Here is a 25,957-nt window from a genome sequence, read left to right as displayed (position 1 = left end):
ATTTTTTGTTCATCGAAAATTTATAAATAACGAAACAAAAAAATATTTTATTTTATAAAACATATGGTTAAGTTTACAATTACATTTATCATTCACTTTATTAAATAAAATAAGATTTTTTTAAGCTTTTAATTTTTTATGAAACTCATTTTTTGTATAAATAATTTTTATTACGAAACTTATAAAATGGATGATTTGAATTATCAGTGCATATTTAAATTGTGACTTATAAGATGAGTATAGAGAGATATGAAGAGATGAATATATAGAGGAAGAAAACTTATAATGTATTGTGAAATCTAATACTGAGTGTTAAATAAAATTAGTTAATTTTGATTTTAATTAAAATAATTACGAGTAAATAATAATAGAGTCTAGTAAAATAACATATGGTTTAATTTTGAATTGAAAATAAAATTATGTTTTAATTTAATTAATTTATATAACAAGTAATAAGTTGAATATAGTGATTTGATTAAGACCTAGACAAATGAGGGACATTGGGATGAAAAAGTACTTGCACATAATTAAAATATAAAAAGAGTAAAATTGTGACTAATATTTATATTGTATATTGTAAATTAATTAAGCTTATGTATTATGTGAGTTAATTTAGGAGGAATTACATTAATAGTCTGTATAGTTTAGGGTTCAGGTCACTTTGGTCTTTGACTTTTTAATTAGGACACGTTTGATCCTGAATTTTGAATTTTGTTTCAGATAAGGGCAATTGAAGATATCATTGATCAATTTCAAGGGCAAAGTCGTCAATTTAATAAAAAATATAAACTAATTTGACAAAAATAAATGTCAAAAGATATTTTTAAATTTTTAAAAATTATTTCTACTTATTAAAGATAAAATTATGTAAAATTGACAAATCTTTACAACATTTATTTATTTATTTTATCAAATTAATTTTTATTATGTGTTTGGATGATAATCATGTAATGTGTGGTTATTTTTATTTTCATTAAATTGGTTTCTATTTTTCTACAAATCAAATATGCGCGACAACTTTGATATCATTATTAAACCAATCCATTAGATCAAAAAATTCAAAACTAAAAACATTTCATATATTAAATATATCAATTACACATTAAAATCCTAACAACACCCATTACATGATTATCATCTAAACGCATAATAAAAATTAATTTGGTAAAATAAATAAATAAATAAATATGTAAAAGTTTATCAATTTTACACAATTTTATTTTTGGTGGGTAGAAATAATTTTTAAAAATTTTAAAATATTTTTTTGACTTTTATTTTTGTCAAATTCGTTTACACATATACATATATATATTTTTATCAAATTGACGATTTTGCCCTTAAAATTGAGTAATGATATCTTCAATTGTCCTTATTTATAACAAGATTTATAACAAGATTTAAAATTCAAAGTCAAAAGTGTTATAATTAAAAAGTCAGAAATCAAAGTGACACAAGTCTCAAACGATAGGGACTGTTAATGTAATTCACTCTTAATTTTAACTTGAGAGAAATTGTGAAGCTAGTGAAACTCATCACGAGTTTTGTTTTGATCTTTCTATGTATATCATTTATGAAAAAAATTAAATTGATCTGATAATGATAAAATTTTCATTACTTTAAAAAATGTATTCATTGTTATTTTTGTACAAACAAATAATTATCAATTAATTTATTTTCTTAGGGTAAATCACAAATATACATTTTGAGATTTGCTTAAATACACATGTCTTCCTATGATTTAAAAATTACAAATACTCTATTGTAAAAAAATTTTATTTAATAAAATTAGCTAAACAAATGAAATTTATAATTGTTTTTCTATACAATAACAAAATTACTTGAATTATTAATTGAAATATTTTTAACATCATTAAAAATAGTTAGGGTTCGTTTGAGAAGTGGGTTGGCTTTTTATTTTTTTGGTTATTTTAGTCTAAGGCTAAAAAGTATCGTTTAGAAAGGATTTTTTTTTGTTTTGTTTTTTTGACTTTTTGTAAAAGAAAGGATGTAATGATTATGAGTTAAATGTGATACTTTGTCTTATTCGGCTAAATAACCTATTTTATCTTTTTGTGGCTAAAATAGCCCCAAACCCAACCCGACCCATCTTCCCAAACAAAACTTACTCTTTCCATCCAAAATATTAATCCCTTATTTTATTTTTTATTGTGCCAACATATTAGTCAATTTTCAAAAATTAAAGACTAAAATATTATAAATTTGTTATTTTGTCATTATTTTAAATTCATTGACATTATTTTGAAGTGTAATAATTGTATTAGCAAATGATAGTTTTAGAAAGTTAATATTTTTTGAAGTGTAATGATTATAATACCAAAAAAGTTATATTTTTTAAAAGGAGCTAATATTTTGAGATGGAAACAATAATTAACTTGCTAATTTATTAATAAAAAAAAAAATTATTATAAAATTAGAAATTTTAAGTGTGAAATTTAAATTTTCACAACCACAGGGCAAAACTCGAAAAATATATTTTTAATTTATTTACTTTTTTAATAAATGGTATATAAGCGCTCTACATAATAAATTTTAAATCACAAATGACACTTTCTCTGTGTTTTTTTTTTATTATCAAAAATAAAAAAATAAAAAAATTGTGTGTATGTTGTTGCACTCTTTATAACTATCATGCGCCGCACATTGTCCAAACCTTTGCCCTCTCCCTCCTTCCATCCCTCCTCCAACCTCCTCCTCTTGGTACTATCTCTACCATATATATACATAGATATAGAGGGAGAAAGAAAGAAAGAAAGAAACCTAAAACATACCCCAAAAAAACGCAACAATGAAGAAGCAGCAGCAGCAGCAGCAGCAGCACCACCACCACCACAGCTTCTCATCCTCCTCCGATGCCGTCTCGTCCTCCTCATCCCCATCGGACCATTCTCACCACTCCCTCCACATGACCTCATCATCGGCCTCCACGCCGTCGTCCGCGGCGGCGACTCAATCGGAAAAGCCTCCCATCGTATCGATTCCGGCGGCGGAGGATCCGGCTGTGCCGCGGGACGCCGCCGGGGGGCAGGAGTCCGTGACGGTGGAGCGGCGGGGCGAGTTTGGAGCGGTGTGTAAATGGAGCATCTTCAATTTCCCTAAGGTGAAAGCTAGGGCACTGTGGAGCAAGTACTTTGAAGTCGGAGGCTACGATTGTCGCCTCTTGGTTTACCCTAAGGGTGACTCTCAAGCTCTTCCTGGTTACATCTCAATCTACCTCCAAATTATGGACCCTAGGGGGAGTTCTTCGTCGAAATGGGACTGCTTTGCTAGCTATCGTCTCGCTGTTGTGAATTCCAATGATGAATCGAAGTCAATTCATAGGGATTCGTGGCACAGGTTCTCTAGCAAGAAGAAGTCTCACGGTTGGTGTGATTTCACCCCCTCTGCTTCGATTCTAGACCCTAAATCTGGTTTTTTGGTTAATAATGATTCGAATTCGATACTTATTACTGCGGATATACTTGTATTGAATGAATCGCTTAATTTTACCAGAGATAACAATGAATTACAATCGAATTCGATGTTGTCCTCGTCGGTGCCAGTTGGTGATGTTTTGAGTGGCAAGTTTACTTGGAAAGTTCACAATTTTAGTCTATTCAAGGAGATGATTAAGACACAGAAGATAATGAGCCCGGTTTTTCCGGCTGGAGAGTGTAATTTACGGATAAGTGTTTATCAGAGTTCTGTTAATGGGGTTGATTACTTATCTATGTGTTTGGAGAGTAAGGATACTGAGAAGACAATAGTTTCGGAGCGCAGTTGTTGGTGTTTGTTTCGAATGTCAGTGTTGAATCAAAAGCCAGGGTTGAATCACATGCACAGGGACTCTTATGGGAGGTTTGCAGCTGATAATAAAAGTGGGGATAATACGAGTTTGGGGTGGAATGATTACATGAAGATGTCCGATTTTATTGGGCCAGAGTCGGGGTTTTTGGTGGATGATACCGCAGTATTCAGTACATCTTTTCATGTGATAAGGGAGCTTAGTAGCTTTTCTAAAAATGGGGGGTTGACTGGAGGAAGGGGTGGAGGATGTGGTGCAAGGAAGTCTGATGGGTACATGGGGAAATTCACTTGGAGAATCGAGAATTTCACAAGGTTGAAGGACCTTCTGAAGAAGAGGAAGATTACAGGTCTTTGCATCAAGAGCAGGAGATTTCAAATCGGGAATCGAGATTGCCGGCTTATTGTTTATCCCCGAGGTAAGCAACATTGCTGCACTAGAGGCTTCTCTGTTCTTAGAATTTTATAGTTGATAGTTCCAATTGTAGATAATGAGTAGGACAATGTAGCATGTGATTCTTCTATTGGTTACTGAAGAAGTTAGTTCCCATATATTTTGAATTGAAGACGGACTTGTCTCATCATTTTCACACTGATTCTTGCACTTGGAATTATTCGAGCTATATGCAGTTTCTCAGCCTGTGTATATGGATTGTTGAGCTATTATTCCTACTTTCTTTAGAAATAACCAAGAGATTGGCTTATCAATTGTGTGCTGATCCTTGCACCTGGAGTTATATGCACTAAACTTACAGTTGGTTATGTTATGCATATGAAATTGAACTGATCAATTATTTTACATGGATTAGCGAGGACCATTGGTTCCTATATTCTGTTAATGAAAAGGATAGCATGTCATTTTATTGTGAATCTTGCACTTGAACTTTACTGGCTAGATTGAAAGCTGCTTAGTTCATTTTTAGGAAACTTGACTGATGAAAACTACACTTATGCTTGCTGGTATCAGGGCAGTCTCAACCACCATGCCACCTTTCAGTATTTCTTGAAGTCACAGATTCACGAAATACTTCCAGTGATTGGAGTTGTTTTGTGAGCCATCGATTGTCAGTAGTGAACCAGAGGTTGGAGGACAAGTCTGTTACAAAGGAGTCACAGAACCGCTACTCCAAAGCTGCAAAAGATTGGGGATGGCGTGAATTTGTGACACTGACTAGTCTCTTTGATCAAGATTCTGGATTTCTTGTTCAGGATACAGTTGTATTCTCTGCAGAAGTTCTTATTTTGAAAGAGACGTCCATAATGCAGGATTTTACTGATCAGGATACTGAGTCAAGCGGTGCTGGTTCCGATGTAGATAAAGCTGGGACAAGGAGTTTTACATGGAAGGTGGAGAACTTCCTCTCCTTTAAGGAAATAATGGAGACCCGAAAAATCTTTAGCAAATTCTTTCAAGCTGGTGGATGCGAGCTTCGGATTGGTGGGTGTCTTTTTATTTTTATCACTGATATCTCCACTGAAAGTGTGGTTGCAGTTGGTTGCCTCTCTTTAATTGGTTTTTTTGTTTTTTGTGATGCAGGTGTGTATGAATCCTTCGACACCATATGTATATACCTAGAGAGTGATCAATCAGTTGGCACTGATCCAGATAAAAACTTCTGGGTCAAATACCAAATGGCGGTTGTGAATCAAAAAAATCCTGCCAAGACAGTATGGAAAGAGTCTTCTATTTGTACAAAAACATGGAATAATTCCGTTCTTCAATTTATGAAGGTGTCGGATATGCTGGAAGCAGATGCAGGTTTTCTTGTACGTGACACTGTTGTTTTTGTTTGTGAAATCCTGGACTGCTGCCCCTGGTTTGAGTTTTCAGATCTAAAGGTTGGTAAATATTTGACCAATTCACCTAACTATGCATTTTTGTCATGCATTGCGATTTTACAATTTGTTTTCAAAATTTATTCACTGACCATTCCGAAAATTTCACTGATGGAGGTTTACTTCATCTAGATTTTGGAGATTAAACTAGTGGCTTACACGTTTTAAGGCACTTTCACATGGATTATGATTTCTTTCCTACTTAAATTAGCTGCCTAACTTGGCTGTAGATGCTTGTTACTGTTAGAAAGTGCTTGAATAAAACTGACAGTATTTTGCATGATCTCATGGGTTCAACTGGGTTTCTGCCACCATGTACCATCGATGCATTCTGAAAGAAGGAAGTAACCGCAAGATGCTACTTAGATTATACTAATGGCTTCCCCAACCACTTGTGAGTGTCTATTTTTCTGAATTTTGTTTTTATTAGTTGTAATAAATAAAACGTGTAAAATTTGGAAAACCCAAGTACATGGGCTGTGTACGATAACTAATCAAACTACACACCCACGACCAAATTTTCAAACCACTTTTGAAATTGTAGAGCTAAGGGAATCGTCTTGACACCCAGAGAATGAAAGGAGCTCTAAACCACGACTATATCTTTGTTTTGAAAGATGAGAACACGTCTTTTACTAATACTATAGATGAGAACACGTCTTAAGCATTAAATCAAAAAGAACTATAAAATCCCTCAAAATGCTCCACATAAAGAATAGAGCAACAACCATAAAATCCCTCTTGATTCCCTTTATAGCACAGCTATGGGCCCAACGCCGAAGTAACTTAGATAGGAAGGCATAACCCACTGGACTGCAGAGGCAGAAAACCATACTCCACAACTCTCTAGCCATCTCACAACACAAGAAGATGATTTTCTCTTTTCCCTGTTTTTCTTTTTGCATACAGCAGCAATTAGGAAATGTTACTCAAACTATCAATGGGAAAATAGCTTCTGGAGCTGCCTTTTGAGAGAGAGCTTTGCACATCGAATGCCTTTTGAGTTACTACATGTTGTAACAAGAACTCACCCCAATTTTGCCATTCCTATCTCCCTTACAAGCCATGGTATCCTCTCTCTCTCTTCACAAAAGGATGCACTGCACTCTCTCGGAAAACTCATCTCATCTTCTAGTTTCTGATCCTGGACAACTCGCATGAACCCTCTCTATGAATCTGGCATAGTTGTCAATGAGAGCCTTACTGTAGGAAGTTATTATATCATACAAATAAGGGAAACTCATCTCATCCTCTAGTTTCTGATCCTGGACAACTCGCATGAACCCTCTTCGTGAATCTAGCATTGTTGTCAATGAGAGCCTTACTATAGGAAGTTATTATATCATACAAATAAGGGAAGGATTCTCGTAGGAATTGTCTCCACAAGCCATGGTATCCTCTCTATCTTCACAAAAAGGATGCTTTGTACTTTCTCTTGCAAAAATAATTTCCTCTAGATTCCAATCCTGGACAGCAGCTCTTATGAACCAGGGTTCCCATGAGACCTCTCCTATCCAAGAACCTAGTATATTTGGCAATGAGAGCATTACTATTGGAAGTTATACCATACAAAGCCCGGAAGGATTCTTGTAAGGAAGCATCTCTCCACCACACATTGGACTAAAGCTGAATCATCTTGCTGAACCTAAACCTAAACCTATATTGCTTGGAGAACACCACCTAGCATTCCCAAATGCCCTTCTTAAGATCCATCATTTGAGATCATGTCACGCCCTGGAAGTCCAATCCCCAGAATCGACACCACCATCCCTGTCATGTACTCTCTCCTTTCAAAGGATACCTCTAAAACCACTTGTTCAATAGGTGGTGTTTGTATGTGAAATGCACCCAAAAAAAAGTTGTTTTGTGTGTGAATGAAGATTATAAAAGAAGGAAGAGGAACATGAAGACCATGGAAGAATAGTCTACAGCATCTTGGTTTAAAATAATAGACACTAAGTAGACTACAGCATAATGACTTGCAAACTCTCTCTTATAACCTTTCAACTGGAAGTCAGGAAGACGCTTACCTGTTGGCCCACAAACATCATAATAATTAGCTTCTGTTAATTAATTGCCACTCTTGGGACATGTATAATAGAGTTTAGATGCCTGTTTATAACTCAAACACGAGCACATAGAAGGCCCCCTTAATTTTTTTGTTTTTAGTAAATGAATAATGGCTGTTTATATCTCAAACACGAGCACATAGAAGGTACACTTAATTTAATTGTTTTTTAATAAATGAATTTAAATGTTCTCCATGGTCTTTTGATCTTATGCATGATTGAGGCATGATTTTACATGCTGTGCCTTATTTTTATTTCTTTATTTCTTATTTTTGTTTGGTGCATATTCCCTTTCCAAACCTGGTCTTCCTTTTTTCAGGTTTTGGCTTCTGAGGATGATCAGGATGCACTGACAACTGACCCTGACGAACTCGTCGATTCTGAGGATAGTGAAGTGATAAGTGGGGATGAAGAAGACATCTTTAGAAACCTTCTTTCTAGAGCTGGGTTTCACCTCACATATGGAGATAATCCTTCACAGCCACAGGTCACTTTAAGAGAAAAGCTTCTCATGGATGCTGGTGCAATAGCTGGTTTTCTGACTGGACTTCGTGTTTATCTTGATGACCCTGCTAAAGTAAAGCGCTTGCTTCTTCCAACCAAACTCTCTGGTGGTAATGATGGCAAGAAGGTCACCAAGAATGATGAATCTTCCCCCAGTCTGATGAATTTGTTGATGGGAGTCAAAGTTCTGCAGCAGGCAATCATTGATCTACTCTTGGATATAATGGTTGAATGTTGCCAACCTTCAGAAGGAAGTTCTAATGATGATTGCTCAGATGCAAACTTTAAACCTTCTCCAGAAAGCAGTGGAGCTATTAGCCCGCCAGAGTCTGATAGGGAAACTGGAGCAATAGAGTCTGCACCTCTCCCTATACACGATAGGTTGGATTCTTGGATAGATGAAGGTACCAATACATCAGCTGTACAAAGTTCAGACATGAATGGAACTGTTATACCTGATAAAACTGTCCGTGCACCGCCTATTTGTCCACCTGAGACATCTGCTGCTAGTTCTTCAGAAAGTGCTTGTCTTCGGTCTAAGGTACGTGAATTGTCTCAAGTGTTGAACTTTTGAGCTTGAATTTTATGGTGTTGACTAATTGAAGAAAATATATCTCAGACCAAATGGCCAGAGCAGTCTGAGGAGCTTCTGGGGTTGATTGTGAACTCACTGAGAGCACTGGATGGAGCAGTTCCACAAGGTTGTCCTGAGCCAAGAAGAAGGCCCCAGTCCGCACAAAAGATTGCCCTTGTATTAGATAAAGCGCCTAAGCATCTGCAGCCAGACCTGGTTGCATTGGTACCGAAATTAGTTGAGCATTCAGAGCATCCACTTGCTGCTTGCGCACTACTTGATCGACTTCAAAGGCCTGATGCAGAACCTGCATTACGAGTACCTGTAAGATAATTTGAATGTTTTCTTTTCTTTTCTTGTGGTTTTCTTATTAGGATGTGCTCCATAATCTATGAATGTCTAGGGAATGCGTGTATCAATGTTTTTTTAATCAAAATTTTCCGCTAAAAATATTGCTAGAAAGGTCCCATGGATGAACTATCCTTCTATGGATTGATCATCCTCAATGCCTCTCCAAGTGGCTAGTCTACTTTTAATATTTCCATAAATTTCCTTTAGGCCTCGTTTGGGAACCCTCCCTTTTAGCTAAAAAGTCAAAAAGTTACTAAATTAGCCAAAAAGCCAACAACCCATACCAAAAAGTCAAAGATTTTATTTTCTCTCTACTTTTTGCACATCTTTTCGTAAAAAGCCAAAAAGTCATCCCAAACATACTAGTTTTTTTTAGCTCATATTTTAGCCAAATAACCAAAAAGTTACTAAATTAGCCTGTTCCCAAGCGAGGCCTTAATACCTCATCCTGTGTTCTTCTCCTATGTGAAAAAATTCTTTTATTCTACTCCTGCCAAATGAAATAAACAGCTGCAGCTAGGGAAAGCTCGAGCAGGTTTTCAAAAAACTCCCCTTCCCTTATTTTTTGAAGCACCCAATTACTTTCAGCTTGCAAATCCCTTGGGTTCTCTGAAATTTTGGGCTTTCCATTATCTGCTTCCACATAATGTTGGAGTAGCAGCAGTTGAAGAAGAGAATTTTTCCACATAGAACACAAGTAACATCTATGAAGCACGGACACGGACACGCGACACGACACGGACACGCGACACGACACGGACACGACACGGACACGCCGACACGCAAATTTTCAAAAAATGGGGGACAAGACACGCTGGGGACACGTTCAATATATATAATTAATTTTATTTATTATATGTCATAAAATTATTAAAAAATAATTAAAAAAACATTGAAATAACATAAAATTGCATTCCATCAATACATAACATGTCATTTGAAGCTACCAACCATCATTTGTTACAAAGTGCATGAAAATCAAACCACAAAATATAAAATTATCCAATGTACCAATAACTATCATCTATTACAAAATCCATAAATATCAGAAAATGTGAATTTAAGTAGAGGAAACTATTACAACATCTTCACCACCACCTCCATCTTCTCCTTCATCTGTAAATAGGACCGCCTCCATAGCCGGTTCATCAAGTGAGAGGTTAGCTATCCCAAGCATTCCAATATCATCAAGTGAGTCAAAATTATCTCCAGCAATGTCCCACATTTTTGTCTCTCCTTGCAAGTATTGGGAGCTCCTCCTGGATAAAAGACGAAGATTGCTATGAATGAACACCAAGTCCTCCGCTCTTTGAGGGACCATTTTGTTCCTTCTCACTGAGTGAATAAAGGAGTAAGTACTCCAATTTCTCTCACAACAAGATGAAGAGGCGGGTTGCACAAGTAATCTCAAAGCTAGTTTTTGAAGAGATGGTGCATATGCACCATATGCACACCACCAAGTATAAGGGTCCATGTGCCACCTATTATAAATTGAATCATACTCCGAGAATGCTTCAACATAACTCGAAAATTTTCCAAACTCAGTTATCACCTTGGTTCGCTCTGTGATATCTTCAAAATACCTCTTAAAACACTTGTTCCTCTCACGTGTCACCTCTTCATCCCTATGTGGAGGAACTCTATTTTGATCCTCATGGAGCCACTCATCACTATAATATCTACAATACAAAATAGGAAAAAATAATTATTTCAAGAAAGACTAGATAAGTCCATTAAAATGAAATATCTAAAACAAATTTAAATGTGATACTTACTTTGGATTCAATGAATGTGCCATACAATGGAGAGGAGTATTGTTTTTATTCCAACGATCCACGAGAATTTGATGTACCACATTGTAAAATGTAGATTCCTCATCTATTCTTTTCCCTTCATGCCCATATATTGTCATCTTCACTTTCTCTATCATTGTGTCCCACATATCATACACTAAGTGAAGGCAAGGTTTGTCCGTATCACAAGCCCTAAGCATGTCATATATAGGACCCGTGAAGGAAAGAATATAATCAATGTAGTCCCACCACACATCATCCAAAATCTTTTCTTTTACAAATTTGGCCTTCCCAACATCATCCTCTCTATAGCAATTCCACTTGTCACTAATTACCATTGCTTAAAGCCCATGTTTTATAAGCTTCAACCTCTTGAGCATCATAATTGTGGAGGCAAATCGTGTTTCGGCAACCGATAGCAACTTCAATGACACAAATTCATTGTACATAGCCAATCGCATTGAGTGATTAGAGATAAAATTTTTAATCATCAAACCATCTCCGGCAATATCACTAATCCAACTACACTCTTCATATGTGACCTCATTCCTCTCAATATTCTTTGCCGCACAAATATTTTTCAAAGCTAGATTTAATGTGTGCACTACACAAGGAGTCCATAGAATATGAGAGAATTGAGCTTCAATGAGTTGTCCAGCTGCCTTACAATTAGGAGCATTATCCGTGATGACTTGAACAACATTACTAGCCCCAACCTTATTAATCACTTCTTTCATCAAATTTGCAATAAAATATTTGTCTTTAGTTTCTCCAGAACAATCAACCGCCTTAATAAACATAGGCCCACTTTCACTCACCGCCATAAAATTAATCAAAGGCCTCCTTTGAGAATCACTCCAACCATCACTAACAATGCTCACCCCTTTTTCCTTCCATGTACCCCTAATTGGTTGCAACAATCTATCAATATTTTTCCCTCTCCTTTTGAAGTAATGTGGTTCGTAACAAATTATAACCGGGAGGCAAATATCCAGGAATATTATGGTTTGCAACAAATGTGTAAGAGCTAACATAGTAAGGATTTCTTGCAAGATTAAATGGTACCCCCCCTGAGTAGAACATCCTAGCAATTTCAAAATGTAATTGCTCTCTATCCTTCATGTTGAATGCTTTCTCAATAGCACTCCCACTCCCAGGCGCACTTCCACTCCCACTCTCACTTCCACTCCCACTTGCACATGTCGTCCTTTTCTTTGATTCATAAGCATAACTACTACCAATTGATACACTAGAAGGGGGTAGTGGTACATTTTTGGGATGAGCATTTTTAATTCTCAATTCAGCAGCATCATTCTCATTTTGCAATTGTGAAAGTTTTTGACTTGTAATTTTCTTACAACCACCAATTCCCTTTCCTGGAAGTTTTAATAGATGTGCCCTTGCTCTTGTATATGAACCTTTGAAAGTATTATTAAAAAAATTACATTGTAATTGGCAATTTCCTCCTCCTTCCCCAGGTTTTGCTAATTTAGTTACATACTTCCACAATGGTTTGTTCTCATCAAAATAATCATCAGGTACATCATTAGAATTACCACCCGCAGTAGCCATTGTTTCAGAATTACAAATTTGTTCCTATAATAAAATTAATAAACACACATTATTATTAAAATTAACAAAACTAATAAAAAATATATATATATATTAACAAAACTAATAAAATATATATATATATATATATTACATATTAACAAAACTAATTAATAAATATATATATATATATATTTTGAAATAAATACTGAAAAAAGATTTATTAACAAAAACTAATTAATATATATATATATATATTCTGAAATAATAGAGGGAAAAAAAAATAAAAAGAAAATAGAAAAAAAAAAAAAGAGAGAGAGACCGAAGTCGAAGAAGATGGACGAAGACCAGAGAGAGAGAGAGAGAGAGAGAGAGAGGAGACCTCGACAGACAGAGAGAGAGAGAGACATCGACTGGCGAAGACCAGAAGAAGAAGGAAGAAGACCGAAGCTGAGGAAGGAAGAAGAAGACGTACCTTATGAGCGACGAGCGACAGCCGAGGAGCGACGAGCAGCGACGAGCGATGACGAGCGACGGACGAGCCCAGGTTCTCTTTCTCCTCTGTTTCTTCGCCTTCTCTCTTTCTCTTTTTGTTCTCTACTGACCTCTTAGATCGATTAGGGCTTTTGATCGATTTAGGGCAAACAAATTTTTTTTTGCTTTTTTACAGATTGACCCCAAAAATATTTTGTAAATTCTGAAATTGACCCTAAAAATGTTTTGTAAATTCTGAAATTGGCCCTGTGCGTGTCCGAAAGTGTCCATAACGTGTCCTGGACGTGTCCGGCTTCAGAAAAAAAAAAAAAAATTGGACACTCTCTAGTGCGTGTCCGACACGTGTCCACCGCGTGTCCGACGCGTGTCCGTGTCCGACGCGTGTCCGTGTCCGACACGTGTCCGACACTGGTACGGAGCCCTTGGAGAGGTGTCCGTGCTTCATAGAGTAACATTACTTCCACATAGAACACAAGTAACATCTTGTACCAAACTCCATTTGTGCCCTCTATATAGAGTAGATAACCAGCCAAGAATACCAAGCCAAAAGCGTGTATCAATGTTGAATGTAGGGGTGGGCGCGGATTGGTTGCGGCCATGAAACCTCAAATCCGTCGTCCGTCCGCCAGATTAACGGATTGGAAAAAATCAATCCTCATCCGTCCGCCAATCCAGCGGATGCGAATTTGGCGGATTGGCGGATGGATACGAATCGGTTTGGCAGATGGATACGAATCGGTTTGGCGGCTTGAAATTTTACAAATTTTCAGCATATAAAAAAAAAAAGCCTCCCTAAACAATGCAATATTTATTCATTCTTCACATCTATGAAACAACCTGGACAGTAATGATGGCATTGTATTGGAATTTTTTCCCAAATAGAGGTTGTCCATAGAGTAACAATCAGCTCAATGTGTGTTTCAACCCTGTCTGTCTGTTTATTGCACACAAGAAAGATCATCACTTTTAGCGCTTTTCACATCATAGATATTTCCACGCTGCTGCAGTCAACCATAGCATACATAATTCCAAACATATCCAATAAAAGATAACCAGATGAAAAATGTCATACCAGTGGAGTGGAGTGCCTCACCAAACATATCCATTAATTTTCTGCTTATATTTCTAACCCAACCAAACAAAACAAATTTAGCAGCTTCTACTAATTTTCAATTCCTTTTCTTTTCACAAAGTCAAAATCCAAATGCATCCAAAGTTCCAAAACATAGCAAAAATGAGAAGGGAAAGGAGAAATCTATTCTAATATATACAGTAAAGGTTGCTGGTGCTGCTGGAACTTATATATAAATTATTAGAGCATATATATATATAAAATATATATTAACTTCTGTTTGTTACTTTTGTCAAGCAGATTCTTAACACTTCCATTTATGACAATACACAATATATATACAAAGAGAGGTATCTGTATATCTTCTATCTAGAGAGAGAGAGAGAGAGAGAGAGAGATACCTCACTGTAGATCGATCGTCGTTCAATGCAAATCGATCGCTGTTCAGAGTGTAGATCGTCGGTCAGAGGTTCAGTGTGTAGATCGTCGCTCAGAGGTTCACTGTGTAGATCGTTGGATGATGGGTAGGGTAGAGAGAGAGAGAGAGAGAGTCTCTGCGTGTGTGTGTTGGGTTTGTTTGTTGGGTCTGTCAAAAAAAAAAAAAAAAGTCACGGACGGGTCGGGTCTACTAGGTAAAACGGCGGATCACCTGCCACCCGACCCAAACCCGAGAAAATCGAAAAACTGGGCCCGCCCCCGCCCGCCAGGGGTCACGCATCCATTCATCAGGTGTCGGGTTGGGTCGGGTCGGGCGTGTTTGGCGGGTCGGTGGATCCGTTGCACAGCCCTAGTTGAATGTATTCTACTTTGAATTTTAATTTTGTAGAAAATTTTGTTAAAGTTGTTTATTGCTATTCATATTCATGCAACCTTTGTTCCTCAGGTTTTTGGTGCTCTCTGCCTGTTGGAATGTAGCGCTGAAGTGTGGGAACGCGCCCTTTCTCAATCCTTTGAACTTTTGGCAGACTCAAATGACGAACCTCTAGCAGCAACCATGGATTTTATTTTTAAGGCTTCATTGCAGTGCGAACATCTTCCAGAAGCGGTTTGCATCAGAATCTTTTGAAACTTACATGAGACCCTTTTATATTTATTATTGATTTATATTGTTTGTCATAATTTTCTTTTGATGGTATCCAACTTCCTTTTGTTCTCCTCTGTAGGTTAGATCTGTTCGTGTTAGGCTAAAAGATTTGGGCACTGAGGTGTCCCCCTGTGTTCTTGATTATTTAAGTAGAATGGTGAATAGTTGCACAGATATCGCAGAAGCTATTTTAAGAGATATTGATTGTGACAATGATTTTGGTGACAATGGTTCAGCAGTGCCTTGTGGGCTCTTCATATTTGGTGAAAATGGGCCTACTTGTGAAAGATTGCATGCAATGGATGAGCATACTTTTCGTCTTGGTTGTTATTTTTCCGATATACATATTTTAATTGAAATGTTATCAATTCCTTGTCTTCTTGTTGAAGCTTCCCAAACTTTTGAGAGAGCTGTAGCTCGAGGGGCAATAGTGGCTCAATCAGTAGCTATGGTCCTGGAAAGACGCCTTGCTCGGAGATTAAATTTTACTAAACAATTTGTTACTGAAAATTTTCAGAATACAGATGAGGTTGTAGATGGAGAAGCCATTGAGCAGTTAAGGGCCCAGAGAGATGATTTCACTTCTGTTCTTGGCCTTGCTGAGACATTGGCCCTTTCCAGAGACCCCCATGTGAGAGGGTTTGTGAAGATGCTTTATGCTATTTTGTTTAAATGGTACGCTGATGAGTCTTATCGATTGAAGATGCTGAAGAGACTGGTTGACCGTGCCACCAGCACGGCAGAGAGTAGTCGTGAGGTGGACTTAGATTTGGAAATTCTGGTAATTTTGGTCTGTGAGGAGCAAGAATTTGTTAGACCAGTTCTGAGTATGATAAGGGAGATTGCTGAACTTGCAAATGTTGATCGAGCTGCTCTTTGGCATCAGTTATGTGCCAGCGAAGATGAGATTATTCGTATTCGTGAAGAAAGAAAAGCTGAGACCTCCAATATGATTAAAGAAAAATCTATCATATCACAAAGGCTGAATGAATCTGAGGCTACTAACAGCCGTCTTAAGGTACCTATTTGCTATTCTTGATACATATTTAGGAAAACTGTATCTCTTTTGATTAATTTTTATGGGATTGTTAGAATTGATACCTTCATGAAATGGCAGTTGGAAATGAGGGCCGAGATGGATCGTTTTGCTCGGGAAAGGAAGGAGCTTTCTGAGCAGATGCAAGAAATTGAGAGTCAACTTGAATGGCTTCGCTCAGAACGGGATGATGAAATCGGAAAGCTCACTACCGAGAAAAAAGTTATTCAGGATCGTCTGCATGATGCAGAGACACAGCTCTCCCAACTAAAATCCCGGAAACGTGATGAATTGAAGGTGAGCAAATTTAATTTGTAGTGGCTAGGCATTTTATTCTCCCACATGGTTATTGGAAATGAGATTCTCCACTGCTATTTATGTTTGAACATCTAATTGCAACTTAAGGGGGCTTCACTGGTGGATATGTGTAGAGATGAGAATGTCCATGTTAGCCATATTTTTTATGTTTGATATTTTTGTTTGATATTTTTTTACTCATAAGGAAACCTTGAGGAGATATATTGGAAAAACTTTCAGGATTGTTAAATTTACCATGTATGCTAAAATCAATACTAAAATTGGAAACATCTGGTGATGATTTGTGTTCTCAACATATATAGAAGTAAATTATCAAATATCAAATTTTGTTGATGAAGGTATTTTATTTTGAATGTTTGATCTATTTTGTCTTCCTCACAGAGGTTGAGGCTTTATCTGTTGTTTTCCCTGTGCTATTAATGTTACAGAGAGTAGTGAAGGAGAAAAATGCTCTAGCAGAAAGATTGAAGAGTGCTGAAGCTGCACGGAAAAGATTTGATGAAGAACTGAAACGCTATGCCACAGAAAAAGTGACTCGAGAAGAAATCCGGCAGTCACTTGAGGATGAAGTTCGACGTTTGACACAAACAGTTGGACAAACTGAAGGGGAAAAACGTGAGAAGGAAGAGCAGGTTGCTCGCTGTGAAGCATACATTGATGGGATGGAAGCCAAGTTGCAGGCTTGCCAGGTTTTACCTCTAACATAGCATCTTTTGTTCGGTGTTTTTTATCTCTCCTCCTATCTCTTGGGACTGTCACTATTCATTTATTAATGAACATTTCAAAGATTGTTCTAAGATAAACGGTTTCTGAGTTGCATCTCTCTCTTTGGTTGAGTGTGTTTTTCCTACTTGCTTCCATCTGTACTAAAGGTTGTACAATCTAATCTTCCTCCTCTCGTTGCAGCATTACATTCACAGCCTTGAAACTTCACTACAGGAAGAAATGTCACGACATGCCCCTCTATATGGTGCCGGATTGGAAGCTCTATCAATGAAGGAGTTGGAGACACTCTCACGCATCCACGAAGAAGGGCTGAGGCAGATACGTGCCCTCCAACAGCTCAATGGTAGTCCAGCTGGCAGTCCTCTTGTGAGTCCCCACACTCATGGGTTGTACGCTGCTGCACCATCTCCAATGCCTGTTGGATTGCCTCCTTCCCTCATCCCAAATGGGGTTGGGAGCAACGGGCACGTGAACGGTGGTGCAATTGGGCCTTGGTTCAACCATACATGAACACTACCTTTATCGCTCTCATACGAAAGCGGTATTCTTCTATTTTTTGAGTTTTTATTCTGTTGGGTATGTTGTTGGCTGGTAGAGCTGTTGGAACACTTTGGTGGGAAAAAGAAATAATGTAAAGATTCTTGGAGATGGATGGATGGGAAAAGGGCTGTGTTAGTATTTTGGTAGAATTGGGGAATGGGGAAGTGAGTTCAACAGAATTAAGGGTTGCAAAATGCCATACTTTATCTCAATTTTTTCTCTCATATTAATCGAAAGTCATTGAGAAAGTTTTGTCTACTTTGCATTTGTGTTCCTCTGTTTAAATACTTGTTTTTGTTTTATCCATAAGATTTTGACCATTGATAAGGAGCACCATATTGACAAGTACAACAAAAGGTGATACATTAATTTTTCATCCATTAATTTTGCGACATGTATATGTATATAACATTGTATCTATCACAGTCTTGAATTTATTCTCCTAAGCCATACAGAGTGTAATATCATATGAAACACATCAAACCTCTTAGCTGGTTGGTTCAACACAAAATGTCTCCTCACACCTCTCAAACCTTCCGTCAACCTCACATATTTCTCTTCTGGAACAGCCATTAACACCTCCTTCAACCTAGGAATCTCCAAAACTCCAACCTGTAACGAGAATGCTTCCCATCTTAACACATCGCTAAACGGCAACACATAGTGATCGGACAAGATCACTGGGACACATTCAGCATAAATGGCCTCGACTATTCTAGGGCTAGCCACTTCATGGCCACTTGGGCACAGACAGTACTTGGATTGAAGCATGAGAGTATAGTAGTCTAGGTTGTTTGGGAGGTATTCGTAGACGAGGAGGTCAGGATCGCGGTTTTTCCAGTAGTGGAGGAGGGTGGGGCGGATGGGGCCGTGGAGGCCGCCAGAGAAGAAGGCGAGGTGGGGACGGGGAGAGGGGGATGGTGGAGAAGTGGAGAGGAGTTTGGGGGGGATGTTGCCGGAGTAGAGATGGATTTCAGGGAGGGTAACATCTTTTTGTGGGTTGAAGCCTTCGGAGGAGTTGGCATTGCACAAGACTCGGATTGAGGTGTTGTAGAGTATTGAATTGCCTTGTGAGGCATGGGGTCCCTGCAAAACATGGAAAATGCTGAGAGGAGGTGTAAGTTATGGCAATGCTAACAGTTCTGTCTTTGTTTAATGTTGAGAAGTGTTTAACAAATATTTTGAAAATAAATTAAAAATTATATTGATTTTAATAAAAAAAAAAATGTATTAAATAAGTGAAAAATGCCAGGGGTGTGTTTGGTAACGTTTACGTTTTCAGTTTATATTTACAAAATTTTTATAAACTAGTTTTTGTTTATTTTTTGTTTATTTTTAAAAAAACATAAATTACAAACGTGTTTGGTAATTGATAAAATGTTTAAAAAAAATTTAAAATATAAAAAAGAGTAAGAAATGGCAAGTGGTGGCAAGTGGCGGCGGAAAACGGTGGTGCAAAGTGGTGACGGTGGGTGGTAGGTAGCTGGTGGCGGGTGGGTGGGTGACGGTGGCGGGTGGTAGCGAGTGGGTGGTGGTGGGTGGTGGTGGCAGGTGAGTGGCGGATGGCGAGTGGTGGTGGCGGGTGGGTGGTGGTGGCGAGTAGGTGGCGGGTGGTAGTGATGGGTGGGTGGGTGACGGTGGCGGGTGGTTGGTGGTAGTGAGTAGGTGGTGGTGGCGGTTGGTGGGTGGTGGTGGCAGGTGGATGGCGGATGGCGGGTGGTGGTGGGTGGTGCTGATGGGTTAGTGGGTGACGGTGGCGGGTGGTTGGTGGTAGCGAGTGGGTGGTGGTGGTGGTTGGTGGGTGGTGGTGGCAGGTGGATGGCGGATGGTGGTGGGTGGTAGCGGGTGGGTGGGTGGTGGGTGGGTGACGGTGACGGGTGGTGGTGGCAGGTGGGTGGCGGGTGGTGGTGGTACTAGGTGGGTGGGTGGGTGGGCGGGTGACGGTGGCGGGTGATCGGTGGTAGCGAGTGGGTGGTGGTAGTGGTGGGTGGTGGTGGCAGGTGGGTGGCGAGTGGGTGGTAGGTGATGGTGATGGTGGTGGTGGTGGGTGGGTGGTGGTGGTGGGTGGGTGACAGGTGGCTGGTGGTAGATGGTGGTGGCAGGTGGGTGGTAACTGGTGGTGGCAAGTAGGTGGCGGGTGGTGGTGGCGGGCGGTAGATGGTAGTGGCGGGTGGTGAGTGGTGGTGGTGGTGGTGGCGAGGGGTGGGTGGTGGTGGCGAGTGGGTGGCAGGTGGGTGGTAGCTGGTGGTGGCTGGTGGGTGGTGGTGGCGGAAAACGGTGGTGGAAAATGGTGGCGGGTGGTCGCTAGTGTTGGGTAGTAAAAAAAAAAAAAAACTGAAAACTCAAAATGGAAACACATTTTTTGTGTTTTCATTTTTTGGCTAAATTTATAAACTGAGACCACTGATTTATAAATCAAAAATTTTACCAAACAAGTTTTTATTTGAGTTTTTTAAATTTTTATAAATATAAATAGAAAACTGAAAACGTAAATGTTACCAAACGGCACCTTAGTATTCTTTAACCATTTTGTCTTTCACTTTTGTTCTAAGGCACTTGTTAGAAAATATTTTTTATTATATTATATGCAAGTAAAATATTTGTGAATGTTATAATTATTGTGTGGCAAGGGGGTGATACTCAAACATACGATGCATTGTCCTTTTTTTTGAGATTGATATAAGATAGATTGTCTTGTCTATTCTGTTATCTTTATAAATTACTCACAATTAATTCATTTAAAAATTTAAGTATTTATTTTGTTTGATTAGATGGTAATAAATAATAAAATACTTTTGTTCACCCATTTGATGATAGTAAACATCACTCACCTTTTAATTCGTTCTTTAAAAAATAATAGACCCCCACTCAAAGTTGTGTAACGCTAGTTAAAAAACTAAATAGATAAGTTGGTAATGTTGTTTATAAAATGATAACAAAATACTCTTTTAATTAACTCTACTACATCTTTTTCTTCTTCTTTTTTTCAACTACTTATAATAGTTAACCCTTTCATATTTTTATAAAGTCTATATTCAAATTCCTCCATTAAAAATCTCTCAATCCAAATGCAGCTTCAATTAAGGCAAGGGGAATCAAAATTTATTAAAGTAACTAAATTAATCTTTTAAGTATTTTCTTTTTTGATTATTTCAAAAATACCTAGAATGAAAGGGTATATTTTTCTAATTATTCCATCTTATTTGATCGATAATTACTCCAAATACCATAAAAAAATAACAAAGCACCATTCAAATCAATTCAGCAAGCAACCAAACAAGCTCTTAAGCTAAAAAAAACTTACCCAATCATGACAAGAGAGCATGAAGTGATCTGCGCCATGAGTCCTATTCCAAAAGGGGTGCTTGGTGGAGATGACCTTCACGTAATCAGACACAAAGTCTCTAAGTGGTCCGAGGTCATAAGAGAGAGGCTTGTAGAGGTACTTGACCATCCAGGTGACACTGAAGGGCATGAAGTAGACATGAGCTCTGTGAGGGTCCCATGTCCTGAACCCACTCTTCCCATACTCCATCTCATGTATGAATCTGCCTTCTGTAGTGTATATGTCCTTGCAGGGCCCATCATGGACTATGGGTGGGTCCCCTTCTTCGTACACGTACACCTTGAATCTTCTCTCCATCTCTACGTAACTCCTGTAATTTTGATAGTGGATTAGAAGGGTGAAGTGGTCATTTCAATGATTAAAAGTGATTTGGGCTCGCTTAAAATTTGGAGAACTGGAGTCATTATAGGTTCTCTTGAGTGCGTAGTGTATGCATGTATGTGTGGTTTTAATTACATGAAGTGGGCAATAAGATTTGATGATTGCATAATAATAACAATGATGGCAATAATTACCAGTTAATTATATATCTAGGTAATAAGCTTTTGGTTGTTTAAGTTTTTCTAATGTTTTTGATAATTTAAAGAAGAATAATTTTTATATAGTTGGTTCGGTTTCATTTTATTTCACCCAGCAGACTAGTTACTAGTACAATAATTATTTTAACATTACTCATCTAGACTTACTGAATAGTGTTTGAGCATATTAAAAAAAATCTATTTTCTTGCCATATTTTATCTCTCTCTCTCTCTCTCTCTCTCATACACAATACAATGGAATTCACATTATTAAATACATATAGGATTCATCCATTTTGTGTCTTGGAGTGTGAATTTAGGGTAAAAAATAATTATATATAAGATTTTTCGAAGAGTTAAGTTTTTCTCAAGTTTAAATTTGAATTTAAAAGAATGAACTCTTAAAGTTCGCTATAAGTTTTCTTTTAATGATTCGAATTGTTTGAATTACTTACAAATTGATGAGTTGAGAATCCTCTGTCCCAAAATCACACTCTTCTATCCCAATTCACTTTGTACTACCTCAAATTTCAATTAAAACAAAAATTGAAAAAGAAAATTCCTATCTTGATTTCATGATTCATGAGTTACTCTGTTTTATGAAAAGTTGTTTAGTGGTGTTGTAGCATAGTCAAATGATGCTTCAAAGATATTGTAATTGATAAAAAGGTGAAATTTACGAGTTTGTATTAAGGTCTCGTTTGACAAGTGATTATTTTAGTCAAAAAGGTAAAAAATTACTAAAAAAGTCAAAAAGTTAATCACTTATACCAAAAAGTCAAAGATTTTATTTTCTCTCTACTTTTTGCATATCTTTTCGTAAAAGGTCAAAAAATTATCACAAATATATTAATTTTTTTTAATATCATATTTTAACAAAAAAATTAAAAAATTATTAAAAAAATATATTCCCAAACAAAACCTAAGATATGAAAAATAATAAAAGATCTGTTGTGAACAGGGGAACGCATAATTGCGTGTGTGCGTGCGCGCCTCTAAATCAAACCCCATGCGCCAACTAGAAGACTTGCCTTTTAAACCACCCCAAAACGAGAAAAGATATAATAGTATTAGTGGAAGAAAAATGTTTGGGAGCACTAATTAGTGCTCCCATTAATTAGGTGGCAGTGGGTTTCGCTATTAATGATGTGATGTTTTAGCTTTAGAGTTGTATTTTTTTTTTTTTACTTTTTTAATGCATTAGTGCTATTAGTGGTGATGTTTTTAGTGGGATGAATCATTGTTGTTAATGGAATGGGATATTGACGACCTGATTGTGACTTTATAAAGAAAAAAAGGTCAAACAAAGTTACAAAAGCATCCCCAATTCTATCTTCATTTGGGATGAGTTCACTTTTTGATTTTTTAATTATTTTAGTTTAAATTAAAAAGTTTTATTTAGAATGAATTTTTTTATTTTTTTATTTGTGTGTTAAAAAAAAATTATAATTTGAATATGATATTTTATTTTATTTAAACATAGCCTCCATATATATATAGAAAAATGCCTTAGACTCCCAGTAGAGGTGACTCCCACCACCCCATTGATTTTTGATTGGCTGAATTTTTTTTTGTTTTTTGTTTTTTGTTTTTGTTTCGGTCTTCCTCTCACAGTCCCCACTCCACTAGGGGTATGCAGCACTGCCGATATATATATATATATATATATATATATATATATATATATATATATATATATATATATATCTATTGTGTACATGTGCACTTATATCTTTAGGAGAGATGCTTCTCTCTAGGCCTAGAGAGAGTTGTTACCCACGGGGACAACATCAATAATCTAGATCGTTTAATGTGTAGAAATCGTTGAGTAATTCATTCTCGTAAGAAATCACGTTAATTGGTATCAATGGTCAATTGATCAAAATACATTTTCATTAACGGTAATATAATTTTAAAAGTAAATTATTAATAGAAATGTGATTTGATCAAATGGTTATCGATATCCGACCAATATAATTTTTTACAGAGATGAAATACTTGACGAGTTTTACCCATTGAATGATTCAAATTATCGATACAGCTTTCATAATAGACTCATGGAAGTCCAACAACACACTCTAGTTGGGAAGCCCACCAGGAGAAAACTCAAGCACTATTTTTAATAAGTAATGCTACAGACTCTAAAATTTTTATCAAATGTCTTATATGGATGTGAGACCCACACTAAATGGGTCCCACACCTATGTAAAAGTAGAAATTTTGATAGAATTTTTAGAATCTCGGTAATTTTTAATTTTTAATTTAGGGCAAATTACACAAATAGTCCTTATAGTTTGGGACTTATGTCACTTTGGTCCTGACTTTTCAATTATGACACATTTAACCCTAAATTTTGAATCTTGTTCCAAATAAGGACAATTGAAGATATCATCAGATTTTTCAAGGGTAAAATTGTCAATTTGATAAAATATAAACTAATTTGACAAAAATAAATGTCAAACAAATATTTTTGAATTTTTAAAAATTATTTCTACCCACAAAAAATAAAATTATGTAAAATTGATAAATCTTTTAGACATTTATTTTATTTTTTTTACCAAATTAATTTTTATTATGTGTTTGGATGATGATCATGTAAAATTAATTTTAAAAAATTAATCATGTAATTTTTATTAATTTTACATAATTTTATCATTGATAGATAAAAATAATTTTTAAAAAATTTAAAATATTTTTTTGACATTTATTTTTGTTAAATTAGTTTATATTTTATCAAATTAACGATTTTACTCTTGAAAAATCTAATGATATTTTCAATTGTCTTTATTTAGAACAAGATTAAAAATTCAGAGTCATATGTGTCACAATTAAAAAACTAAGGACCAAAATGACACAAATCCCAAATTATAGGGACTATTAGTGTAATTAACCATCTAATTTACTATCGTTTATTTTATTTTATTTTTTATATTTCAATACCGGTTGAAAAAATCTTACTGATAAAATGCGCCGGGGTTACGGTAGATGTCGCCGGCAATTACGTCACCGTGGTCGCGGACATTTGATGAGAGCTTTCCACTCGACGCCGCCTTCCGAATCGCAGCTCTTGCCCGCGCTAGTCCTTGCTCCGATCCTCGCACTTCTTCTCTCTGCAATGTGAAATCAATTGATCAGAAAAAGAAAAAAAACATTTGGAAGATATTCACGTAGCAGTTTCTCAATCATTCGGCTGAAAATCATTGGATATACAATGAACTATCAGCTTCTCAGTTAATCCATTAATTACTCACTCTGCAACCTCACAATCAGATCCACAGAAACAGATTAAATACACTTAATGTACGTAACATTGATGAATTCGGAGATAGTGAATGAATACTTACAATGACAGTTCGGTTTCTGAAACGACTGTTAACGGAGAAACCAGTAGTAGCATTGGATCGTTCAGAGAAAACAGCTCGGAACTCATTGGAAGCTCCAGTAATCTTGGTCTGCAACAGGACAATCGGCACTGTGAATTCGGATTTCCAAGTATCGAAGCACATGAGCGAACTCAAGTCGCCTGAGATTATGAAAACCAGGACGATTGATAGCACAAACACCGAAGCAATCGCAGAAGCAGAGACTCCATAACTCGTCGTCATCATCTCAAAATTCTCTCTCTCTAACTACTTTCTCTCTCTACAGCGAGCGCGAGATTTCTCTTTCTCCTCCTCTCTGACTGTTGAAATTTATGGCGGAGAAAAGGCTGTAGGCGTGACAATATGAAATGAGATTGAAAATTACGATTTTCACCCTATATATGTTACCCTTATTATGTAAATAAAATAAAATGAAATGAAAATGGTGTGTAATAGTTGTTCAACTGCAAATTACCAGCCACAAATTCTTGGATTTTGAGAGATTTTTTTTCTATATATGGTTTTTTTTTTTTTCCATCAAAATGAATATACAGATAGGCTACTCTAATATAGACTCAGGGAGTATTGCCCCTTAGCACCTACAACATATCTACAGAAAATCTTACCGCACTTACGTCAAGGCCGAAACTTAGGCCACCCGCATGCTCCAGAAGCTAAAGAGTATATTTAACCCTAACAAGGAGTTATGGAGATTCGAACCTAAGTCTTGAGCGAGGGATTCAAAAACCTTATCCACTGAATCAATCCTCTATTGGTCTCTAAATATGTTATTAGCGTATAGGTTCATGACAAACGCAATAAGTTGAACAAGTAATATTTATCAGATCGATTTAATTTTTTTTAGACGAAATACACGTAATGTTCAACAAAATAAACTGTTCAAATAATCGAAACAAGATTTATAATGAGCCTCACAAACCCAAATAACGTCCTTTAATTCGAATCCTCCTCCTTTAATAA

The 25,957-nt window shown here is 36.7% G+C and overlaps 2 protein-coding genes across 2 annotated transcripts; one reads left to right on the top strand and one right to left on the bottom strand.

Moving 5' to 3' along the window:
* Positions 1 to 2,672: 2,672 nt before the first annotated feature.
* LOC114272009 (uncharacterized) lies at positions 2,673 to 18,008 on the top strand. The gene is made up of 10 exons (XM_028213681.2): positions 2,673 to 4,220; positions 4,769 to 5,239; positions 5,339 to 5,640; positions 8,026 to 8,751; positions 8,830 to 9,108; positions 14,930 to 15,091; positions 15,210 to 16,148; positions 16,248 to 16,463; positions 16,913 to 17,173; positions 17,391 to 18,008. Exons 1-10 carry the CDS (start codon positions 2,807 to 2,809, stop codon positions 17,718 to 17,720), a joined length of 5,100 nt encoding a protein of 1,699 aa, XP_028069482.2. The 5' UTR covers positions 2,673 to 2,806; the 3' UTR covers positions 17,721 to 18,008.
* A 103-nt stretch (positions 18,009 to 18,111) lies between these two features.
* On the bottom strand, positions 18,112 to 25,280 carry LOC114305383 (putative glycosyltransferase At5g25310). Its single transcript, XM_082901453.1, has 4 exons — positions 24,959 to 25,280; positions 24,573 to 24,724; positions 21,055 to 21,406; positions 18,112 to 18,836 (listed from the first exon to the last, which is right to left on the bottom strand). The coding sequence occupies exons 1-4, from the start codon at positions 25,220 to 25,222 to the stop codon at positions 18,171 to 18,173; spliced, it is 1,434 nt and encodes a 477-aa protein (XP_082757579.1). The 5' UTR covers positions 25,223 to 25,280; the 3' UTR covers positions 18,112 to 18,170.
* Between the last annotated feature and the right edge of the window lie 677 nt (positions 25,281 to 25,957).

Source organism: Camellia sinensis, chromosome 13 (assembly GCF_055761805.1).
Source record: "Camellia sinensis isolate YWXY chromosome 13, ASM5576180v1, whole genome shotgun sequence".
Taxonomy (NCBI): domain Eukaryota; kingdom Viridiplantae; phylum Streptophyta; class Magnoliopsida; order Ericales; family Theaceae; genus Camellia; species Camellia sinensis.
This window is presented reverse-complemented; position numbering and strand designations above follow the sequence as displayed.